The sequence below is a fragment of the Anthonomus grandis genome, chromosome 2 (assembly GCF_022605725.1).
Source record: "Anthonomus grandis grandis chromosome 2, icAntGran1.3, whole genome shotgun sequence".
NCBI classification, from domain to species: domain Eukaryota; kingdom Metazoa; phylum Arthropoda; class Insecta; order Coleoptera; family Curculionidae; genus Anthonomus; species Anthonomus grandis.
In genome coordinates this window covers 42,794,204-42,816,982 of record NC_065547.1, presented here as the reverse complement: position 1 = coordinate 42,816,982, position 22,779 = coordinate 42,794,204, and the positions used below count along the sequence as shown (strand labels likewise).

Genomic DNA, 22,779 nt, shown 5'->3' with positions numbered 1-22,779 from the left:
ACAAACAGCCCAGAAAGCGATTTTGTAAGTGTCTTGTAACTTGTCATTCGTAATCGATGTAGGTTTCATATTTCGTTCTGTGGCAACGCTCATTTTAGTTTAGTGTTTAATTCGAGCGCGTGTAAAAATTTCGCTAGAGCGAAAACGTGTGCTAGTGCCATGGAAGACCTTAAGTTACGTTTCAGTGATGATTTGCAACAATTAATTTGTGATAGCAATGATCGTAGCAATATTTTTACAAGAGAAAGATACTATGAAATACTTTCAGAGGTAAAGGAAGCAAAGGCTTGTAAAAGTAACGGTGACCCAATTTCTTCAAAACAAAGGCGACGATTGAAAAGGTACGATATTTTAAAAATTGGTGAAACTGAAAAGCTGATAGAGAAGAGGGCGGATGAGACTGCTGAGCTGCGTTATTTCTGCACGACTGATGAATTATTTGATATCATTCATTCTGCTCATGTAGGAGCAGGGCATAAGAGATTACGAGGTTTGTTTTTTGGAGTTTTTCCAACCGACATAAAATCTAATTATATTCTTTTATTTATTGTAGTGATGGACTCAGAATTAAAGAGGAAATATTGTAATATAACACGGCAAATAATTGAGGTTTATTTATTTATTTGCAAAGAGTGTCAATTAAAAAAGAAAGTGCAACGAAAATGTTTAGTGGTTAAACCAATTTTAACAAATGAAATGAATTCGCGCTGTCAAGTAGACTTAATTGACATGCAAAGTGAACCAGACCAAGATTTTCGTTTCATTCTCAATTATCAGGATCATTTAACAAAATTCACCGTGCTAAGAGCACTAAAAACAAAGACAGCTGAAGAAGTGGCCTATCATTTATTAGATATTTTCTGTTTGTTCGGCGCCCCTATGATTTTACAAAGCGACAATGGCAGAGAATTTGCAAACCGCATCGTAGAAAATCTTGCTGAAATGTGGCCCGGATTGAAGTTGGTCCATGGAAAACCTCGTCATTCGCAAAGCCAAGGGTCCGTAGAGAGATCGAATCAAGATGTAAGGGACATGTTGGTTACATGGTTGGCTGACCAAAACACAACGAAATGGTCTGAAGGACTGCGGTTTGTGCAAAGCAATAAAAATCGTTCTCTGCATACAGGAATAACTAAAAGTCCTTATGAAGCTATGTTCGGCACGCCTCAAAAGATCGGTCTTAAAGATTCGTCACTTCCTAAGGAACTGCTATCGAACATTAAAACAGAAGAGGAACTACAAAAGTTGTGCAATCAAGAAAATTCAGACGAACGAGAAGATGGACATTTGCGTCTAGTTGACGACGATAATTCGATAAACAGAAGGAATACTGAAGATAAACAACAACAACAACAACAAGAGAAAAATGTCTGTACAATATGCGAAAAAGAAATGTCAGATTCCCTTAGATGTTCAGTTTGTTGCTTATCTATTCATATCATCTGCGGAAAAGCCAAGGAAGGAAATGGAGGGGGTGAACAAAGCATTATATGTAATCGATGTTTACGAAATGAAAATATTAGTAATGTACGGGTCGAGGCTAAAGGTGAACTGGAAAAGCAGGCCGAGAAAATGATCGCTCTCTCGAATTCAAAGTTACCACCTATTGATGTAGGAAAAACCGTTATTATACGAGTACCTGATGTGGACAGAGGTAGACTTGCCCCGAGAAACGTGTTAGCTGTTGTACTCAGTATAAATGACTCTGGACTTTATCAGCTTGGTAGGTAATAAATAAATAAAATAAGCTATTTAATATAATGTTTTATCAATTTTCAGGAACGAAAGATGGAACTTTGCAATCGCTGTATAGCCGTAATGAGTTTACCTTAGCCGACTCCGACTTTATTGATATTTCAACAGTCCCGTCAACGTCTGTATCTCTTCGAACTGCTTCTGGCTTAGCATCTGGATCGAAACAAGGCTTTATACAGTGCAATTGCAAACGATATTGCATCGACAGAAAATGTGGGTGTAGGGCCAAGAAAGTAGTGTGTAACAGTAAATGTCACCGCAACAGTTCATGTAAAAATAAGTAAGCCCTTAAGGTTCCAAAAGTTTTACGTATTTTGATTTTCTCTGTTTCTTTTAGAGTTGATTTTGTTACTTTTAACATTTGAATGTTATACTTACATAAACAATAAAAATATTTTTCCATATTACACTGGCCTTTGAACGATTTTTTTATGTGTTCGACGCGTTTTGGCAATGTGACAAAAGTCAGATTGCTTTCAGGCTAACTGCGAAAAGTCAATACGCATTCTGGAAATTTTAAAAGATCCAAAACGCGTTCTGGTAATTTGAAAAGATCCAGAACGCATTCTGGTAATTTCAAAAGGACCAGAACGCGTTCTGGTCTACATTTAACGGCCGGAACGCGATTTGTCGGACTTTGGTAATAGGTTAGTGGCCAGAACGCGTTTTGGCCGTATTTTTCGACCATTGGCCGAAATCGGTGTTTGATCCTAACATTTACACAAGCCGCCAATTAAAGCGAGGAAAAATTAACGATGAGTTGGAAAAACAAATAAGTTGCAAAAAGGATTATTGGGTCGAAGTATTAAGAAGAATTATAAGCGTCATTAAGTTTTTGGCCTCTAGGGAATTGGCATTTAGAGGAACTGATGAACGTTTTGGTGAAAAGCGCAATGGGAATTATTTGGGGTTTATTGGAACTATTAGCAGAATATGATCCGTTTTTAAAAGACCATATAAATCGAATGGCAAATTTGGGCAAGGGTAAAACGTCATACCTATCCAAGGATATCTGTAATGAAGTCCTCACTATCATGGCGAATCGGGTTATTGAGGAAATTGCTAAACAAATTAAGGCGAATAAATATTTTTCAGACTCAACACCCGATATATCACATCAGGATCAGCTAACAATAATTTTAAGGTATTGCAATAGTAAAGGGCTTCCATTTGAAAGGTTTATAGGATTTTATGATAACATTGGGCATGGGGCACAAGAGCTTGAGCAGTGCGTCATGGATATGCTAAAGACATTTAATTTGGACATTCAAAATTGCAGGGGTCAGTCATATGACAACGCAAGCAATATGAGTGGTCGATTTTCTGGATTGCAAGCGCTTATTAAGGCACATAATGAGTTAGCAATCTATGTTCCGTGTGCCGGACATTCTCTCAATTTAGTTGTTTAAAATGCTGCGGATTGCTGCTTCGAAGCAACATCTTTTTTTATGCTAGTTCAAGCTTTTTATACATTTTTTTCGGCTTCTACACATAGATGGAACTTGTTGTCTAGTACAATAAGAGATTCATCAGGCTCTGAGAAATCGCTCATGCCAAAAAGGGTCAATACAACTCGTTGGTCTTCTCGCTTTGATGCCATAAAGGCGCTACAAAGTAGTTACAATTCAATAAAGACTTGTTTAAATAATATAGCAACAGATGTTAATGAGAAAAATATTGTAAGAGTCGAAGCAAGTTCGTTATGCGAAAAACTTAGTTTCTTGGAAAATGGGATAATCTTATCGTTTTGGTTGGATATTTTGCAAAGGGTTAACGATGTTAATAAAACTGTACACAGAGAGAATTTGGACTTGTGTACAACTTCCCAACTTTTCTCGTCTTTAGTAGAATATTTTGATTTCTTACGTGATCGCTTTGACCATTATGAGAGCTTAGGAATGTTGTTAACAGAAAACGAAAATTATATTGAAAGGCGAAATATCAAACGAAAATTGCAATTAGGAGAAAAAAGTTCCGACGTAAATTTGAGCCAGAGAGATAAAATCCGCACGCAGTGTTTTTTTTTAATAATCGATAATCTAAAATTTGAAATTATTCGTCGGTCAGAAATATATCAAACATGTTCAAATACATTTGAATTTCTTTTTAAGCTAAAATTAATAGAAGATGAAAATATTATCACTGTAGCAACCAAACTAAAGGAAAAATACAGCTCCGAGTTAGATGAATATTTTCCTCAAGAATGTGTTCATCTAAAAAAACTATTAAATTCTATATCAGAAATTAAATTAGAAACTCCATTAGATTTAGTTCATGCATTATATGAGAATAAACCAGTGGCGGCTGCTCATTAGGTTTGCAGGTTTGTGCAACCCCCCAAAAAAAAAAGACTAAAAAAAACGAAACATATGTTTATTTATATTATAGCATCTTTTGTAAATTGCAATCAAGTATTAATTTAAAACTTTATCAAAACACCCTTAAAAAACAATCATTTCCTATACTACATCGCGTCGCATCGAGATCGCTGACGGACGGTCGGCGCGGCGGTGTGCACACAAACTGCAAACCACTCGATTATACATACATTGTATTACGGCGTATTGTAAGTTGCCTACGTCGGAGGAGGCGGCTATAATGTTTCTCATAAGGTGCGTGTGGTTGCAAGAATAGTGCAAACCTTGTTTATTTTACCGACAAATTTAATAAAATCCGATCATTGATTCAGTTTATGGCGCGGTACGGTGTTGTGTTTTTATGTGTTGAATTGATTTACTGTTTTGTAAACATAATTTATATAAATAAATTTTAATTTAAAGCTTTAGTGGTAAAAATGAATTCGGTGCAAAGTTTAATTGCAGAGCCGTTCTGTAGCCGATCATTAAATGATAAGGCTGAGATAAAAAGACTTGGCAGGCCTACTCCGCCTTTAAAAATAGAACAATCTGTGTCTAGCAAAAAAAGGACTTTTATGAGAACGTTTAATCCTGACTTGTACAATAAACATACGTGGCTTTGTGGGTGTCCAATAAAAAATACTTTGTTTTGTTTTCCTTGTTTATTGTTTGGAGGCGAAGTTTCTTGGACAAAAGTAGGTTTTACTGATCTTAATCACTCAGGAGACCGCATTAAAAAACATTCATCATCGGCAACACATATGAAGAATGTCGTACAATATTCACTTTTTGGAAGTGTCAATGTAGCGGCCCAATTAAGTGGTGCATATCGTCGAAATATTGACCTGCATAATGAACAGGTAAAACAAAATCGATATATTTTAAACATTATTATTAATTGTGTACGTTTTTGTGGAGCTTTCTAACTCGCGTTAAGAGGACATGATGAGTCTATGTCATCTTCTAATCCTGGGGTTTTCCGAGGCTTGATTGATTTTAGTGCTGAATTAGACGGTGCTCTAAAACAACATTTACAAAAAGCATCAGTATTTAAAGGTACATTGAAGACAATCCAAAATGAGATTTTGCAAACAATGTTTAATATATGTCAAGAAGAAATTTGTAAGGAAATAAAACAAGCAGATTTTTTGTCCATAATAGCCGATGAAACTAGTGACGTATCAAATATATTTCAAATGGCAATTGTCTTTCGGTACATCGTAAACGGTAAGCCAGTTGAACGTTTTTGGGATTTTTTGGTGCCTTGTGATCATGACGCCAAAACCTTATCTTCGGTTATTCTGGCAGAGCTTGACAAACATGTTAAAGATAACAAAACCAAACTCATTGCACAAACATACGATGGTGCATCAGTTATGAGCGGGTCGTCTAACGGGGTGCAAGCAATAATTAAAAAATCTTATGAACATGCTGCGTACGTGCATTGCTATGCACATCAACTTAATTTAATAATGTTAAATGCTGCTTCTGCAAACAAAAACGTTCGAATTTTCTTTGCCAATTTACAAGGAATTTGTTCATTTTTTTCCAATAGTCCTCAGAGATCGTTAGTACTGGACCAGATTGTGAAAAAACGCTTACCACGCTCAGCCCCGACCAGGTGGAATTTTAATTCTAGAGTCGTTTGTACTGTATTTGAATACAAAGATGGCATTTTAGAGACAATGAAACAAATTTTAAATGAAAGCAGAAATATTAGCACCACAAACCAGGCATCAGGGTATGTGAAAATTCTTCAAAGTAGAAATTTTGTTTTTTGGCTCAATCTATTTTATAAAATAATGCCTCATGTGGATATTTTATTTAGTAAATTTCAATCGAGGCAAATTGACGCTGCTCTTGCAAATACCTACATATTATCTTTTGAAAATAAATTAATGGAAATTAGAAATAATATCACGGACGCTATTGAGCCATCCACGTCCAAACGACGTAGGCTGGATGACTCTACAGAATTTTGTCGAGAAGCAAAAGAAGTATGTGAGATTATTATTTGTCAAGGAAAGGAGCGATTCAGTTTTACCGGATACTTAGTCGCCGCTAGTCTTTTTTTTTCGGAGCAGTATAACCAATATAGTATTAATTTTCCTGAAATAAAATTTAAAGAAACAATAAAGTGTTACCCATTTTTTATAGAACAAAAGCTCCGAACAGAACTAAAAGTTATTTATGAAACACAGGAACTTAGATCAATCTCGGGACTACTTGTGCTGTTTGACTATATTTCTCAGAATGGTGAGCTTAGTGAAACATTTAGTGAAACTATTAAGATTTTAAAAATTTTAATTACCATTCCAATGGCTTCAGCTGAAGCAGAACGGTGTTTTTCTACTCTCAAAAGGATAAAAACATTTCTACGAAACACCATGAGCCAAGAAAGACTTTCTGCTTTGGCAATGCTTTCCAAAGAAAGGGATCTTATCGAAAGCATTCCTGATTTCAATCAAAGAGTAATTGATAAATTTGCCGAGTCTAAAGAACGTCGGATGGATTTTCTTTTTAAATAATTTATAATTACGACATACGCTTTTTATTTATTTTTAGGGTATTATGTCATTAAAGTTTTTTTTCTTTCGTTTGTGTTTTTTTAATTTAATTATTGCACTATATCAAAAGTTCCAGTTTTTTTGCTTATTTTGGCCGTTTAAAAGTGGGTATGACACCGAAAAATGTTTTCGCCTCCGCCAAAGCGCCAGCGATAATCTTTTTAGTCTTTCATTCGCGATCACCGACGGCCCCCTACAGTTGCAACCCCCAGATTTGTAAAGCACGAGCCGCCACTGGAATAAACTAATATCTACATTTCCCAATATCAATATTTGTTTACGCATTTTTTTTTCTATAATGGTCACAAATGCAAGCGGTGAACGATCGTTTTCTACTCTAAAGAGAGTTAAAACCTATTTACGAAACTCAATAGCGCAAGAAAATTTAAACTCTTTGGCAATTATTTCAATTAATAAAGATATTCTTGATGAAATAGATACATCTTCTATAATCGAAAAATTTGCGTCACTAAAAGCATGAAAACAATCGTTTAAGTAATTTATATGCATTATTATATAAGTATATTTATGTGTAATTTATTTTTTACGTTCCTTTAAAACCAAAGAATCTGTTTTACTTTTTGTAGAAAGCTTAAGAGTTGAGTTTGTTTTTTTTTGGGAGTTTTAGTTGTAAGAGAGTTTATGCTATAGAATCGTTTATTTTTATTTATATACTGGCGTTGACCTGATGTATTTTTTATTTTGTTTTTTTGTAAAATTTGTCTGAACATTTTTTGAAATAAAAGTTTTTAAAAAAAAAAAAAATTTTTTTGAACGAGTGGGGAGGGGGGGGCGCTGTATTTTTGTACCACCGGGCGGCAAACTACCTTAAACCGGCACTGGTACTCACTCGACCATCAAATTAAAAATATCCACAAAAAATCAAAATGAAAATTGAGCAATAAATTTACAAAAACTAAGCCGCAAAAAATACAAAACTAGGTTAGGAATCCTAGGAAGAATCTATTCGAGCGAGATTCCACCTTAAAATCCTGGATAAGCCGATACCTCGTTGGTCGCAACCAGCTGATTTCAACGGTTAATTTTGAAAAGTGGGTTTTATTGTACCGAGGTTATTCTGAAACGCCTCGGTTACTGCCGGTGCAACCCGGTGTATCCACCGGTGAATGCTGAAAAGCGCCCAATATAAAGGTTTTTTTAAACATTAGAACTGTATGATAAAAATAATAGGTAAAAATGAGTCACTTATCACCTCAATGGCGAAAATCTTCTAGGTTCACTTCTCCTAATCCTTACTACAGTTCAACTCAATTGAACGTGGAGCTAGCCGAAACGCAGGACAATAATTTCTTTATTCTTAAAGATATGTGAATAATAAAAACGCCTTCTTTGCGCTCATTAACGTAATTAAAACACAAGAATAATTAGGTGATTAAATGGATATAACATGTTTCTTCAGGATAAGACTGATTTGTGTAATCAACTCTAGTACCTCAGGTTTTGGAACAGGCTCATGACCTCATATGTATTTTTCCTCTTTTGCATTGTTCTGAAGTAGCCAATAAGAAGAAATACGTATCGGGCAAGTACCATCTTGTTCTTAGTAATTATAACTTTCGAAAAAGTTAAATATATGTTTTAATCTCTTTAGATCTATTTTCAAGGTTGGTCACAACCCAAAATAATACAAGATGACAATACCAAAATACAAAAATAAAACAGTATTCAAACCAAAACACTTAAACGCATCTAAATAAGTAATGAGTGCATGGGAAAAAATCTTAGGTACCTATCTTATTTTAAATAAAATTTAAATATAATGCCGCTTAGGGAGTAAACTATCATAAGAAAGTGTAGTGCTCATGGGTAATGGCAGTTCTTTTATTGGGGTATCCACTGAAAAAGACCAATAAAATTTATCTGTGGCCATGATTCTTAACTTCTAAACTTATTATACATACATCTAATCATCTATATACAGTGCATTTTTTTGTATCTCGGGTCATAAGGTTTTACGTGTAATATTTTCAACCCCATGTCAGAACCTGTTCTATTTAATCGATAGGATTAAAACTTGAAACAAGTGAAGTTTAAGTTAACAGACTTTAAAAAATCCCATTATTTTGCAAAAAAATTTGCGAGAAACCTATTTAAAATACGTTTTTCTGATGAAAAAGTTTGCTTTTTCTGCATCTCGTAACCTTCATTACCTTTACACTTCAAAGCAGGTAGACAAATATCTGACAGTGACACAAAATAATTTCCTCAAAAAATAGGTTTCTCGCAAATTTTTTTGCAAAATAATGGGATTTTTTAAAGTCTGTTAACTTAAACTTCACTTGTTCCAAGTTTCAATCCTATCGATTAAATAGAACAGGTTCTGACATGGGGTTGAAAATATCACACGTAAAACCCTATGACCCGAGATAAAAAAAATGCACTGTAGATAATACAGTTTTATTTGTCCACCCTCGAATTATTAAAAAGGTAAATGACATCGGTAGATTAGTTTGTGGAGTGATTTTTTCAACAGAATTGCATGCAAATTGTTGGACTCCTCCTAAGACGTATACAGGTTGGGGGATTAAATATTACGCATTATCCAAAATATCAAAATAGCATCGCTTTCATCAATGAGCAACCGCCTCCGATTGTCTGATAGGTATTTGCTGTATTTATTTTTTACAGAACAGAAATAATATCGGCATACCTAATTTTGTTTGCTGCATTGTTAAATTTTAAAGCGCTCATATATTATCGCTGTTTATACTCTACGATATTTAGGCAGTACAATGTATGGATTTGTTTTCAATTACATTTGAAAATTGACCGATTACTTGTAAAAAAAATGAAATATGGTTTCAAATTTTGAGACATCCTTTTATCTTTAAGATTATCATAAATACCACACTACAGTATAAGAACCTTTCATCAAAAGCAAGGACAACTGGAAGCAATGGTTTGTAGTGCCATAAAAGTGGATTTGATACGATCAACCAGGAATGTTGGAGAGTACCGGCGTATGGATCATAAAACTGGTATGTTTGTTCCAATTATTTCAAAACACATGGGATATTTCTAGAAGATCAGTGACAAAGATTAGAATTTTGTGAAACCATGATTAATGAAAACGCACAATTATTTTTACCCAAAATATTTTATCCTCCGAATACTTTAGACTTGGGATCGGTTTATTTTCAACAAGGCGGCTGTCCTGATCATTATGCGATTACGGAAAACGAATTTATATATAATACTTTTGCTAACCGTCTTATTAATGGGACTGGCAATATTCGTATTAACTGGTTTCCTAGATCTTAAAATTTATCCCAAAACAACTTTTATTTTTGGAGTTATCTGAAGAAAATATACAAACACGAATTAATAGGCCAACAAATTTGGAGAAATTGCAAGAGAAAATTGTTAAGTGTGCAAATTTCATCTCACCAGAAACCCTTTGGAAAATACAAAGTGCCTTTATAATCCGTTAACTTATTGTTTAGCCGAAGAAAGAGTGCTGCTTCAGACAACTTTGAAACATACCCAAGCATTTGAAAAGAACATTCTTCTGATAAATCTGAAAAGAAAACCATTCTATTGGTTGAAAAGAGTATCTTTCATCCCATCATGAACGTACTCCCGTCACTAAAAATAAGAATATTGCAAATATTAAACATTGTTTTCACCTAATCTGAGTTTTGTTAGAAGTGTATTGGGTTAATTTATTATAAGGCCATTTAAAAATATTCACGAATGTGGCCAAAATAACATGGATAATCAAGGCATAGTAGATCAGTCGTTGTAAGTCTGCCAATGAATGTGCAAGTACATAAATACTTGCCAAAGAATCCTGAAGAAAACATGATAATATTCTGATCTTTTATTTCCTGCATTACCTTTTGTGGATCTCATGACCTACTTCAGAAAGTTACAAATTCTGGAGGAATTAGAAAAACTGCGAGTTTAAAGCGGGAGATGCAAAAAGGAATGCCAGCTACCGATCAGTTGATAACCAAAATTAAATTATCAGTATTTGTGGAAATATGTTCAAGGTAGACAAAAAATGCAAGAAGAATTTTAGCGGACGAAACAACGTTCAGTACCAGATATATCAGAACATATCTCGTGCTGAACAACTATGCATTGGATTGCGGTTCTTTGATGAGGAAACTAACGAAATCGACGAAGTATTTCTTGGATTTTTTAACTGAAAGCTTAGAAAGAAACGGCTACTACACAAACAATCGATGAGTTTCTGGTAGAAAAGATCTTGATCCTGAGAAATGTGTTTTTTGCAAGCCACTCTACCCAAAAAATATATCGAAGCTTATAATATATAAGCGTACTTAATAAATGGGCCATAAGGTACTTTTATTAAAAAAAACTAGCCTAAAAACGCGGTTCCGCTTGCGTAGTAGGAATGTAAAATATTTGATACTTGCGTAGTTTGTACGTGAAAGAGAGGAAGCCCCGTGAGAAGGATTAGCTGTCAAACAGCTCATAGTCATTACAAAATTGATAGGAAGTTGTTGTTATGCCTATAACATTCCGAGGCTAAAAACTAATAACTGTGCAAAATTGCACGCGATTCTATATTGTGCTTGTTAAGTTATAGGTGAATATAGCCACAGTCTGAAAGTTGTACAAATAGATAAATAAACTAGAAACCTTTATATTCTAAGTGAACATTTAAGAAATAGTGCCTAAAAAATAACTTGCTTATTAGTTGGTTTCTCTTAAACAAGGTCTGTCAAAAAATTGACATCAAAGAGAACTAATTAATAAATAACTTTCAAAAAGTTGTAACCTTAAATAATAAGAAAATATCAAAATAAGTAATTAGCCTGGGACAATACCATCGAATATTTCTGATATTCGTGTTCACATGTCACATCCAAGGATATTTTTGTTCTAATATAAAAGGCATTAAGAAGAAAATTTTAAAAATGGTGCGAGCATGAATTGCTCAATCAATATTATATTTACTAGTACCTTTTTAGTAGTGAAGACAGTTCCTTGTCACCAAGCCTAGTCAATCTCACGGCCAATTCCTTCGGCCTGATTTTTTCTTTTTTCAACTTAACCTCCAAATGCTGTAGAGGAATGATCTTTGTAGGCACCAGCTCTTCCTTTAGCAACCTAACATACAGCTTTTTAAAGTTCTCAGGCTGCAATGACGAATCTAGGTTTACTTCCAAATTTAACGTAGGTGGTGGTAAGTTTTCCAGAACGTTTTTCTTTTCATAAAGTATCTCATTTTGAGGTGTTAAAATTGGAGGGCCTGAATCCACATCTAGTTTTTCGCTAAGTTCATCCATGAGTTCCACTAAAGCATCGATGGCTTGCTTAAAAGTATTATGTTTACAGTTAGTTAATATATCATCCAGGTATATAATAAAAAGGTGACATGTTTGAAATAGTTCTATCTCGATGAACATTCCGAGCAAATATAAGAGAAAATGAATCGTCTAATAATATTCACGCAACGGGGAAATGACGCGATAACTGCTCTCAGATGCTAGGTGTGTACTGATAAAACACCCTTGGGCGAAATTTCTTTCGATCTACGCTACCGTCGCTACTTACTACCTGATTTGATGAATTATAGGAAGTAGGAGAAGTAATAAAAAGTCTGTTGATTGCCATGTGTGAGAAATGTAGTATTTTTAGCACAAATTAGATACCTTGGGATCCCTATAATCATATTAACATTAAACTAATCGTAATACGAATGATAACGTTAAATGCCAACATCATCCAGGTAATAAAACGAATAGATGTAAATTGTGACAAAAGAGAATAGGTGATTACATTTTCTAAGATAAATGACATATCATCTAGATATAAAGGTTCGCAATGAACCGACATTAAAATATTAGATAGTGGCCAGTCGTAAATCATTCACATTTAAAATACTGAAATCGGAAACATTGCTCAAGATGACAGTGGCAGAGTTTAAACTCATGATTAATTATATTTTTCTAATCTCAATTAAACTAATAATAACGATTCCTCATAATAACAATAAGAAATTAAATATTTAAAGAAGAAACATAAATTATGAAGTGATAAAAGCTGATCCCACCTTCAACGCTCGGGTTTACTCGGGATTTTCTCCCTTAGCGTGTCGAATCTAGGGTTTTTAACTACTCCACATTATGGAGTAATTTTTTATGAATTAATAATACCATGGTATAGTTCAGTTTATTACCATGCAATAGAATAATTATACTCGAGCACAAGTGCAAAATAAGCAAAATTCTAGAGAAGAGTAGAGAACTTTGTTAGGGAATACTTTTCATATGGCTATCAATTTATAACGAAATCCATTGAGAAAATAAATAATGTAGCACGGGTTAGGAACCAGGGCAAAATTTACAAACCATTGGTGTAATTAGTGCAGGTTTGTGTAATCCATTGGGGCACCAAGGTGGCATTTTTTGACTTGAGTGCACCTAGTTCCGCACGAGCTATGGGAGGTCGTGCGGATCTAGTTCCTATCCCGTAAGTAGAAAACATTAGGCGGTTATTATTTAGGGAATTTGATAAATAATTGCATATAAGTAAAACTAAATTTTAAGGGAAGGTAACGTAAAACATAACCCCAACTAACAACAGGCAATTTTTCAATTTTCCCCTCAAGGCTAAATCCAAAAACCATTGGCAATGCAACAATGCGGTTTCTTACCTGAACCGAACCACGGTTGGTGCCGCCCTAGTGCCAGAATTTTTTTCCAATGGATTTTGCTATTAGTTTTGTTTCAATAGCTCTTTCCTTTTGACTCCAGATACCTTAATTCATGTTTTGCAGCATAAGTGTTAGATGGCGCCATAAAGACTCATTTTGAAATGAAAGGGAGAATACTTATTCTTAAAATAATTATGAAATGAAGCTATTCCTTTGTTAAATAGTCTACAGGGATGCATATATTTCGTAATATCCGCATAAACAAATATTTCCCTTGGTTGATTATTTTACAAGCCATATCATCTAAATAATTAGAGCCATCAATGGAAATTAAGCTGGCGAGATCATGAGAAAATAGTTAACATTTCTAGGTTAGAATTTTTCTTTGATTTATTCCCCGCCTATTCCTAAAGACTTCTACAATGTTTTTTAAATACTTATATAAAGAAGTTTTATAGGTTAGGTATCTGGTTTCATAAATAGGACAGGTTTTTGAATTGATAAGATATGTCAAAACTCCGAAAACTTGTCAAAATCTGCCCAATCTGGCAACCCTATGAATTTGTCAACCTGCCTGTCATGAAGGTCATCCTAAGATGTAGGTACTAGAATTTAAGACCAAAAACCGAATTGCCTTGTTTAACCTAACCTAACTATACTAATAAAGCAATGCTTTGTTTACTAAATGCTTTTCAAAAATTATAATATGCTTTTAATAATCTGTGTTTACTATTCAGCACTTATCGTCGAGCCACATTCAAACAGTCAAAACAATATAGATGCAGTTTGTCTACCCCACATGGGATTAATAATGTGATAGCAACTAAGTGTAGAAATTAAGTTTAAAACTTACCATAAACGGGTCGGTTTGAAGACACGCGTCCGCATCTTCTAATGCCATATTATGACACAAATCAACAATTAAAACTAGCAAATAATAACTTTATCGCTATGGATATAAATTCTATGCCGACTTCTTATAATCGGCATGTTTCTAAATGCATCGCATCATCAGCATTTGGTGAACGGTTGTTCAAATGGCCGGAGTGTCTCCAGTACGTCTTTACAAGCTAAAAATATAGTTTTCAGGTACGGCATAATGTAGATCTATGGAGGGGAGGGCTAATTACGGTATACAGAAACCCTATAATCGAATATAGGATTTTAAGTGTGATTCGATCAGTGGGAATAAAAGTGGTTCTTGCAATAGTGGTATACCGATGTTCCCTGGTAGTAACCATTACACAAATTTTTTATTCAAAAAATTTAAATGAGTGTCAAATTTTGATTTATAAGATGCAATATCTAAATCAAGGTATGTAGACAATTTAATAACATTTGAAATTTGAGTACAATGGCACTGTTGATATTATTAGTGTCCTCAGAGAAAATGTTTTGCAGATCTACAAGGTTGGGTCAAAGTTTACGGAATATACTATACAGGGTGTTCCGTTGATCATGTTACAAACTTCTAGGGCAGAAAGAAAACGTCAAAAGAAAAACAAAAGTTCATATAAACATGGAAAAGCTAGATCTATTTAAAAATAACCTTTAAAAACTATTATTTTTTTAATAGCTCCGGAACTACTTTACCTACCGCAACCAATTTTGGGAGGTAAATTATTGTTAGTACGTTTATTCTTTTGAACCTACTAAATAAAAAAAATATTTACCAGGGGCTTCAGAATCAGGGGGGTATTTGGTAAATATAGGCCCATTTCTTTAAGACTTTAATTTCTGCAAGTTTGGGCATTAGATTATGATGTTCCTATGCTTTTTACATAAAAAAGGTGCTCTTAGTAAAAGTCGGTAAATATCACCGTTTTTGTGAAAATTGACGAAAAGCAAGTTATGAGATACAAAAATGATTTACCTATTATTATTAATAAACAATTAAAAAAAAAATCTGGCGTAAATAAAAAATAAATGTTTAAAAAAAAGTTAAGGTAGCCACTTTATTAAATTTGTACTCAAATTAATTAACTATCACTTTAATTACCTTGAGGCATAAAATGTTTAAATGATTTTAAGTGTAATAAAAAACCAACAAATTAAAAATTTTAGAAACGTAAACAAATTTTATTAAAGATTGGTATTACAAAATAAACTTAAAATATTAATTGCTCAAAATGCCGGCCGCCACGATCGATACATTCATTGTATCTACGCACCATATTAAGGTTGACGTGGTTAAAAATATCAGGCGTGGTTTGGATTACTTCAGCGGCTGCGGAAATTCTGGCCACCAGGTCTTCTTCTGACTCGACTGGAGTTTCATATACGAGACTTTTCATAAAAATCTAAGGGTGTCAAATCTGGAGCGCGCTGGCCAGGTGACAGGGCCTCCGCGGCCAATCCAGCGCCTTCCAAAATTTTCATTTATAAACTCGCGGACAATAAGTGAAAAATGAGCTGGCGCTTCATCGTGTTGTAGCCATAAGTTCTGTCGTATATTTAGGGGCAGATCATCTAATAGTTCTGGCAGTACATTTCTTAAAAAATTTAAATAAATATTTACCGTTAAACGAGGAGGCAACATAATTGGACCAATTAAGCGTTCTCCAATAATGCCGGCCCACATATTGACCGAAAACTTATGTTGATAGCTCCTAAAATGAATACCATAAGGGTTTTCCTCACTCCACACATGATTATTCTTAGAATTAAAAATGCCTTCTTTTGTAAATAAAGCCTCATCAGTAAAAAGGACATATTTTGGAAATTGAGGTTCTTCTGTACACCGGTCAAGAAACCACTGGCAAAAATTCACGCGGGGCATAAAATCATTGGGTCCTAATAATTGCACCTTTTGCAGATGGTAGGGCCGAAGAAGCTGTTCATTAACAACGTTCCATACCCTATCATGATTTACATGCATCGCATCAGCTACTGCTCGAGTACTTACTGATGGGTTATCTTCAAATCGCTGAAGCACTTCTTCCTCAAAATCCGGGATTCGGAAGTTCCTTTGCGCGCCATTATCTTGGCGTTTTATTTTAACGAAGCCAGTCTCCCTGAGCCGTTGATTGACCCTTTCAAAAAGTATGTGAGCTGGGATTCGCCTTTCGGGAAACCGCTCTTCATATAGTCGAGAAGCAGCTCTACTATTACATCGAACTTCCCCATAAATTAAAAGCATATCGGCGTATTCAGCAAAAGTGTAATCTTCCATTACTTAACCGTAATAAAAAGGGAATTAATATCATGTAAAAAATACTGACAGTGACAAATTTAAAAAATACTGACAGTGGCAATGAATTAGCATTATTATTATTATTAAAATAATTAATTCAGGTGCTGTATCTTAGTTTGGTTTTAGTCAATTTCCACAAAAACGGTGATATTTACCGACTTTTACTAAGAGCACCTTTTTTATGTAAAAAGCATAGGAACATCATAATCTAATGCCCAAACGGGCAGAAATTAAAGTCTTAAAGAAATGGGCCTAAATTTACCAAATACCCCCCTGATAAATATTTTTTTTATTTAGTAGGTTCAAAAAATAAACGTACTAACAATAATTTACCTCTCAAAATTGGTTGCGGTAGCTAAAGTAGTTCCGGAGCTATTAAAAAAAAACTAGTTTTTAAAGGTTATTTTCAAAGAGCTCTAGCTCCCTGAGGAAGCTTTTCCGGACCCATGTTTATATGAACTTTTGTTTTTCTTTTGACGTTTTCTATCTGCCCTAGAAGTTTGTAACATGATCAACGGAACACCCTGTATAGTATATTCTGGAAACTTTGGTTATGAATTCAGTGTTGTACCCTCATCAGCGTTTGATCAGATTGACCTTGCGAGAAAGATTTTTATGAATGTTTAGAAAGTAATGAGAAAGAGTGTTGAGGCATGACACCTTTGAGGCACGACATTAGCAATGATTTGTTTATCTGATGACCCACTCTTTAGTGAAACTTCCTGAGTCGGTATAATTCGGTACTCTTCAACAGCAGTAAACCGTGATACAATGGAATGCTTTAGACTGTGCACATGATTCAAGGACTTGAGTAGATTCCTCGTAACGAGAGCATCTACAGCGTTTTGATGTTGAAAGCCAAACTGTTTTGTTTGCTTGGGGTTAGTAAGCAACTCAATATGCATTTCTCATCCAGCCTTTTTGCCTTAGATAGAGTAGAAATTCTTAAAAATAGATCTCAGTAGCAAATAAATTTGCCTCCTTTATATACTTGTTAGTCAACCATCCCTCTCTCCTCAGAAAAGTTGCCCAGATTCGCCCTTATACATTTTACGCAGAGTCCTACGTGAGCGATCAGTTGCGACGAAGCTAACGACGCGATGCGTCTATAATGCGATGAGGGGCGAAGCGATGCGATTCGATGCCGCTGTCCTATGTGGGAATCGCGTCGCTCACATCAGTCATGCCACAGCGTTTCACGGTAGTTTCACTATGAACAAACGCATTTCTTTTTTGCTCGAAAACTCTTACTTGAAATACAAATTCGTGAAAACATTTCAACGCAAAAGAAGTAAAACCAATATTATATACTTGGAAAGGCATTTACATGGTGAATTCCATCATCTGTATGAACAGTTGAGAAGTCAACCCACCAAATTTAAGGAGTATGCACGAATGTTACCAACAACATTTGATTACATTTTAAAGGCTATAAAACTTGCAATACTATTAAGTTCTACAAACTTCCAACGGCCTATATCTGTCGAAGAAAGATTAATGCTGACCGTGAGGTAAGTAAAAAAAAAGTTCACAAAAAATCTAATGCAATTCTGAATAATATAGTTAATATCTCAATACAGTGGTTATTACTTATGATCTACTCTAACATGTTTGTAGGAGTAACCTTAGAGGAGGGCAAAGCTAAATCATTTTTTTTCAGTTCTTTTATTAATATTTGTTGCATATGTGTCCTAAACTGCAGTTTATTTAATGCTGGGAGTTGTTTCATAAACGGTAATAAAGACTTGAACCAGCATATGTCATCATCGTCCTCGTTGATTTGTTCCTTACGCAAAAAGTTTATTTTCTCTCTTTCAATTTTAAGGAAAGCCTCATGAAATTCTTCGCCAACTTTTTTTTTCTTACCAGAGCGATTTTGTGTTACTGGAGCTGCGCGCTTTGGAGGCATGGAACGTGACGGCGTCTGCTGAAGAATGGAACTAGAGGGCATCTGTTGGAGAATGATGCAGTCTTGTGTGTCTAGCCTAGATGTGGAAATCGTAGTCCCTGGTTGCAGAGTGATGTGATCATTGCTTTCCGTGCATGCTGTTTCTGCTGTAGAACTGCTGTCCTCTGCCATAGACATCTACGACTCAAGCTCACTAATTTCTTCAACAATTTTATTATATTGTTTATTATGTTCACCTGTGTTTTGTGATTCGTCATCCATAGTTGCCGATTCCGATAGAATTGTACTATTGCTTTCTTCGTTAGAGAATTCTTGTAAATTTTCTGATTGTCCGACGTTACCAGTAGTTTTTCGAGGCTTTATTATTATTCTTAAAAATGACATGCATTCAAAATAAGGCCATGTGTCTTTATATTTTGGTTCGCTATCAGCATCAGCTCCTGAACGGGGTTTTGGAATTTTTTTCAATTCCCTACAATAAGTATCTCGCAGATGTTTCCATTTTTTCTTGACGATATCATCTGAAACAAAAAATTTGTGAATTAAACCTGCTTTTATTCCATATTCCAGTTGTACTGTAATAGAAATATTTTTTTTTCAAAGGCTGTTCCTCGGGTTGTTTTGAATGATTTACTCTGTTACATCAAATAATTTTTAGAGCTTGTATAAATAAATACCGTTTTGATTTCAGATACTTGGCTACTGGGGTACAATTTCGCCAAATCGCTTTCTCATTCAGAATTTCGAAATCATCTGTTTCCAAGATTATCATAGAAGTTTGTATAGCCATATGGAAAACATTGAAGAAAACCACCTATTTTTAAATTATATGCGTAGTATTTTATATATGTTTGGATTTGGGATTCAGCATGTCGCGTCGCCTTTTGTCGAAAATCTTTTTTAATTTTTTTGATTGTATAACGACAGCCCTATTCATGCGCCGAGGGTTGTTTGTGTTAGCATTTCTGGGCGTTGCTTTCCGGAGATGTTTCGGTCGCGTGGTGAGGGAACGGCAGAAAGTAAAACCCAGCCATCGAGAGTACTACTTTAAAAAAAAATCATTAAATCGTATTTAATTTGTGTTGAAGTGGTTTTCTGAAGATTTTCTACAGGTTAGTAAATTTAAAACTTATTAGTTTATTTTTTTTATTGGCAATGTGTAAATTATATTTTTACTAATGTTTATAAATTTAATATTTTGTGTGAATAGGAGGAAGTATTATGCATGTATTTATCTAAAATTGTTTCATGCTGAAGAGAAAATTAATATTTAAAGTGATCGACTGAGATAATTTATTTACTGAATTTTAGGTATATTTTCGAAATTAGTTTTTTTTTTTAATTATTTGTGTGTTTCAAAAGTAAGCTAGAGCCTTGTTGAATCTAACTAACATTTCGACCTTGACCGGGTGAATATTCAGACGTAAATCATACCACAGATAAATAAATATATGTTTCGCGAATTTGTCCGTTTATCTGTGATAATACCTAGAATATTGACTCAACTATTCAACTCATAGCTGGGTAGCCTCCCGTATGGGACCTCAGTACCTTCTAGTGATGGCTGGATAACTAACCCAACTCTCTTCAGTTTTAAATGAATAGTATGTATGAGGAATTAGAAAGGAACAGTAAATAAATTATCTTTATTTTTTTTGTTGTTGTAACCGAAGGAAGAACGTATTACTCAGCATGATTCGATTTTTAGGGAATTGAGATCGAGGGTTTCTCTGCCGTGCTCTTTCCCCTCGTGAATTCCAGGCTGAGTACGGCATTTTTTTTACATAAATAAAGTAAGTAGGTGTATTATCAAGACTGCATTTTCTTTAATACCATCCTAATAATTCAAGTTTCCCTAATTTTGTCTTGTCAAGCGCATCCGAGGTAAGTAAAAGAGAGAGTGATTCTGTTACAAAACACAACGTAGGGAGGGTATTGGTTTCTTATTTATTTATTTTTTTCTCGTTCGATCTTTTTCTTATTTATTAAAAAAAAAACTTATCTCATCCATTCTTTATGGACGAACCTGGGTTTGTTATACTACAACATTATTACCAGTTCACATGGCTAAACCCACTGTAAAAGACTTAAAACTAATAGCGCAAAGCTTTTGGGACAGATGGCAATATCCTCACTGCATTGGAAGGATCGACGGGAAACACATCCGCATAAAAAAACCGAGAAACTCTGGTTCTATGTAGTATAACTACAAGGGTTACTTTTCAATCGGATTACTGGCTGTAACTGATGCAAATTATAAGTTTGTAATGGTTGATGTAGGCTCCTATGGTAAAGATAACGACGCAGGAGTGTTTGACAATTGTCCCCTTAAGGCCCAATACAGACGAAGCAACACGACATCAACACGATACCCGAGCAACATGTCGCTCGAATGTTGCCGACGTGTGTCAGTATCCAGACGAGGCGATACGATATGAGATATTATCGGAACATAAAACCAAATTGCCAGTTTATCTAAAGATGTCCAGTAGCGAAGAAGACTCTAGCGACGAAGAAGACATGCTTATTTATTTATATTTGTGAAATCGGAGAAGAAGAAGACGACGACGAAAATATTGGGTACATCCTTATATTAGAAATAACAATCTAATCATCAATAAAATCAATAAAAATATATTAGAAATAATAATCCGACCGTTTGAAGTTATACAAACATGGAAATTTTTCCACTTCAATGACAATTTTTGTCTCGTTCGGCGGCCATTTCCAAAAAAAAAAAAATATCGCGAGGCAACAGTTTGCTGGCGACTGAATAAAAATGTTGACGAGCAACTTGTAGCCACGTTGTCGTATCCCTTTCATGTCGTATCGCGTCGTGTGAATAGCTGCATTTAAATATATGGCGGCGACATGTGAGCGACATATTGCTCGGACATCGTGTTGAAGTCATGTTGCTTCGTCTGTATTGGGCCTAAACAGGCTCTTGAACTGGGAAGACTGCAACTACCCAAAGAAGAAAATTTGCCAGGGTCTAATATAGAAGCACCATACGTTTTAGTGGGAGATGCTGCATTCCCTCTGAAAGAATATCTAATAAGACCTTTTCCAGAAAAGACGACAATTAAAGGTGACCCTAAAGACAACTATAACTATCGCCTATCTCGGGCAAGAATGGTGGTGGAATGCTCCTTCGTCTCAATAGTATCCAAATTTAGAATTTTACAGAAAACTATCGAAACCAATGTAGAAAATGCTGAGCATATAGTGAAAGCAATCACTCTGCTTCACAATATAATTCGTGATTTGGAATCCATCACTGAAGCCGAAACCACATCTTTTCGTGAGACCTACCTACCGGTAGGTCTTTTCCAAAAACACCGCACCACAATTTAGGAAAAAAGTTTAATGCTTCATCCCGGGCAGCTATTACAGTAAGAGAGAAATTCAAACAATTTTTTGAACAACACCCTATAAATAGGAATGAAAAATTTTGATTTTATTGTTGATATTTTTGTACTTACATGTCGTTCCCATGATTTCACCGACCTTTTCCCATTCTCTGTGCGTTAATAGTCTGTCGTGGGAACTCTTACTTCTCTTGTCCCACAAAACAGGACGTTCCTGTATTAAATTGATTAAAATTTCTAGATCCATGCTTTGATTTAGTTCCGAAAATCACGTGCGAATCGCGCGAAATTATCAACCCAACTGATTATGTCGCATCGCTTTGTATCGTATGTACGCCGCTCGTCACGTGCAATCGCTCACGTAGGTCATGCCATATGATCGACAGCCGTTTGATTTTGACGCATCGCATCGCTTCGCTCAGCATCGCAACTGATCGCTCACGTAGGACACTGCGTTAGTTATACAGGTAGGGGAACTCATTATTATACATAGAAAGGTGCGCAAAAGTAAAGTAAAGCTGTTTTTCTCTAGTACGACGTTAATAAGTGTCTTACTTTGATGGGATTACTTATTTTATTTCTTATTTTAATGTATTACGTATTACTTGCAATAAAATTTCGCAAAACGTTTTTCAGGTGCTAAACCTGAACCTAAAAAAATTTAATTTGCTTTTTCCATCATGGTTTCACCTAATTCCATTCTTCGCCATTAGTCTTCGTGAAATACCTCCGGACTTTTGAAACATTTGTACCTACGTTTTTTTTATTTGTTGAAAACAATTTTGTTCACATCCAGTTCCTCGGCAATACTTTTAAATTGTTTTTTCGCAAGGAATCGGCATATTTTCAAATGTAGAAGAAACAAAGTGTATACGATTTGCAGAATTTTCTCCTAAAACTTGTAAATTGAAAAGTGGCAATTCCTAAAATCCCAGAAGCCTCATCTATTAAATACCTTGGAAGTAAAATTAACAGTTTAGC

At 34.8% G+C, this 22,779-nt stretch overlaps 2 protein-coding genes across 2 annotated transcripts in view; one reads left to right on the top strand and one right to left on the bottom strand.

Annotated features, from left to right (window-relative positions):
- The window catches only part of LOC126750636 (zinc finger Y-chromosomal protein 2-like), a 33,521-nt gene extending 19,193 nt beyond the window's left edge, over window positions 1-14,328 (bottom strand). Inside the window, exons 1-2 of the mRNA XM_050460290.1 lie at window positions 14,182-14,328; window positions 11,633-11,985 (exon numbers count right to left, since the gene is read on the bottom strand). Coding sequence (XP_050316247.1) covers window positions 11,633-11,985; window positions 14,182-14,229 — 401 coding nt within the window. The 5' untranslated portion in view covers window positions 14,230-14,328. The remainder of the gene's footprint in view (window positions 1-11,632; window positions 11,986-14,181) is intronic.
- Window positions 140-2,463, top strand: LOC126750634 (KRAB-A domain-containing protein 2-like). Its single transcript, XM_050460287.1, has 2 exons — window positions 140-1,723; window positions 1,780-2,463. Exons 1-2 carry the CDS (start codon window positions 160-162, stop codon window positions 2,037-2,039), a joined length of 1,824 nt encoding a protein of 607 aa, XP_050316244.1. The 5' UTR covers window positions 140-159; the 3' UTR covers window positions 2,040-2,463.
- Window positions 14,329-22,779: the final 8,451 nt, after the last annotated feature.

Bases quoted from the DNA above. Each gene is read 5' to 3' on its own strand.
- LOC126750634 (XM_050460287.1), top strand. From the start codon at position 160: ATGGAAGACCTTAAGTTACGTTTCAGTGATGATTTGCAACAATTAATT. The intron at 1,724-1,779 runs GTAGGTAATAAA...ATCAATTTTCAG, and splicing joins CTCTGGACTTTATCAGCTTG to GAACGAAAGATGGAACTTTG.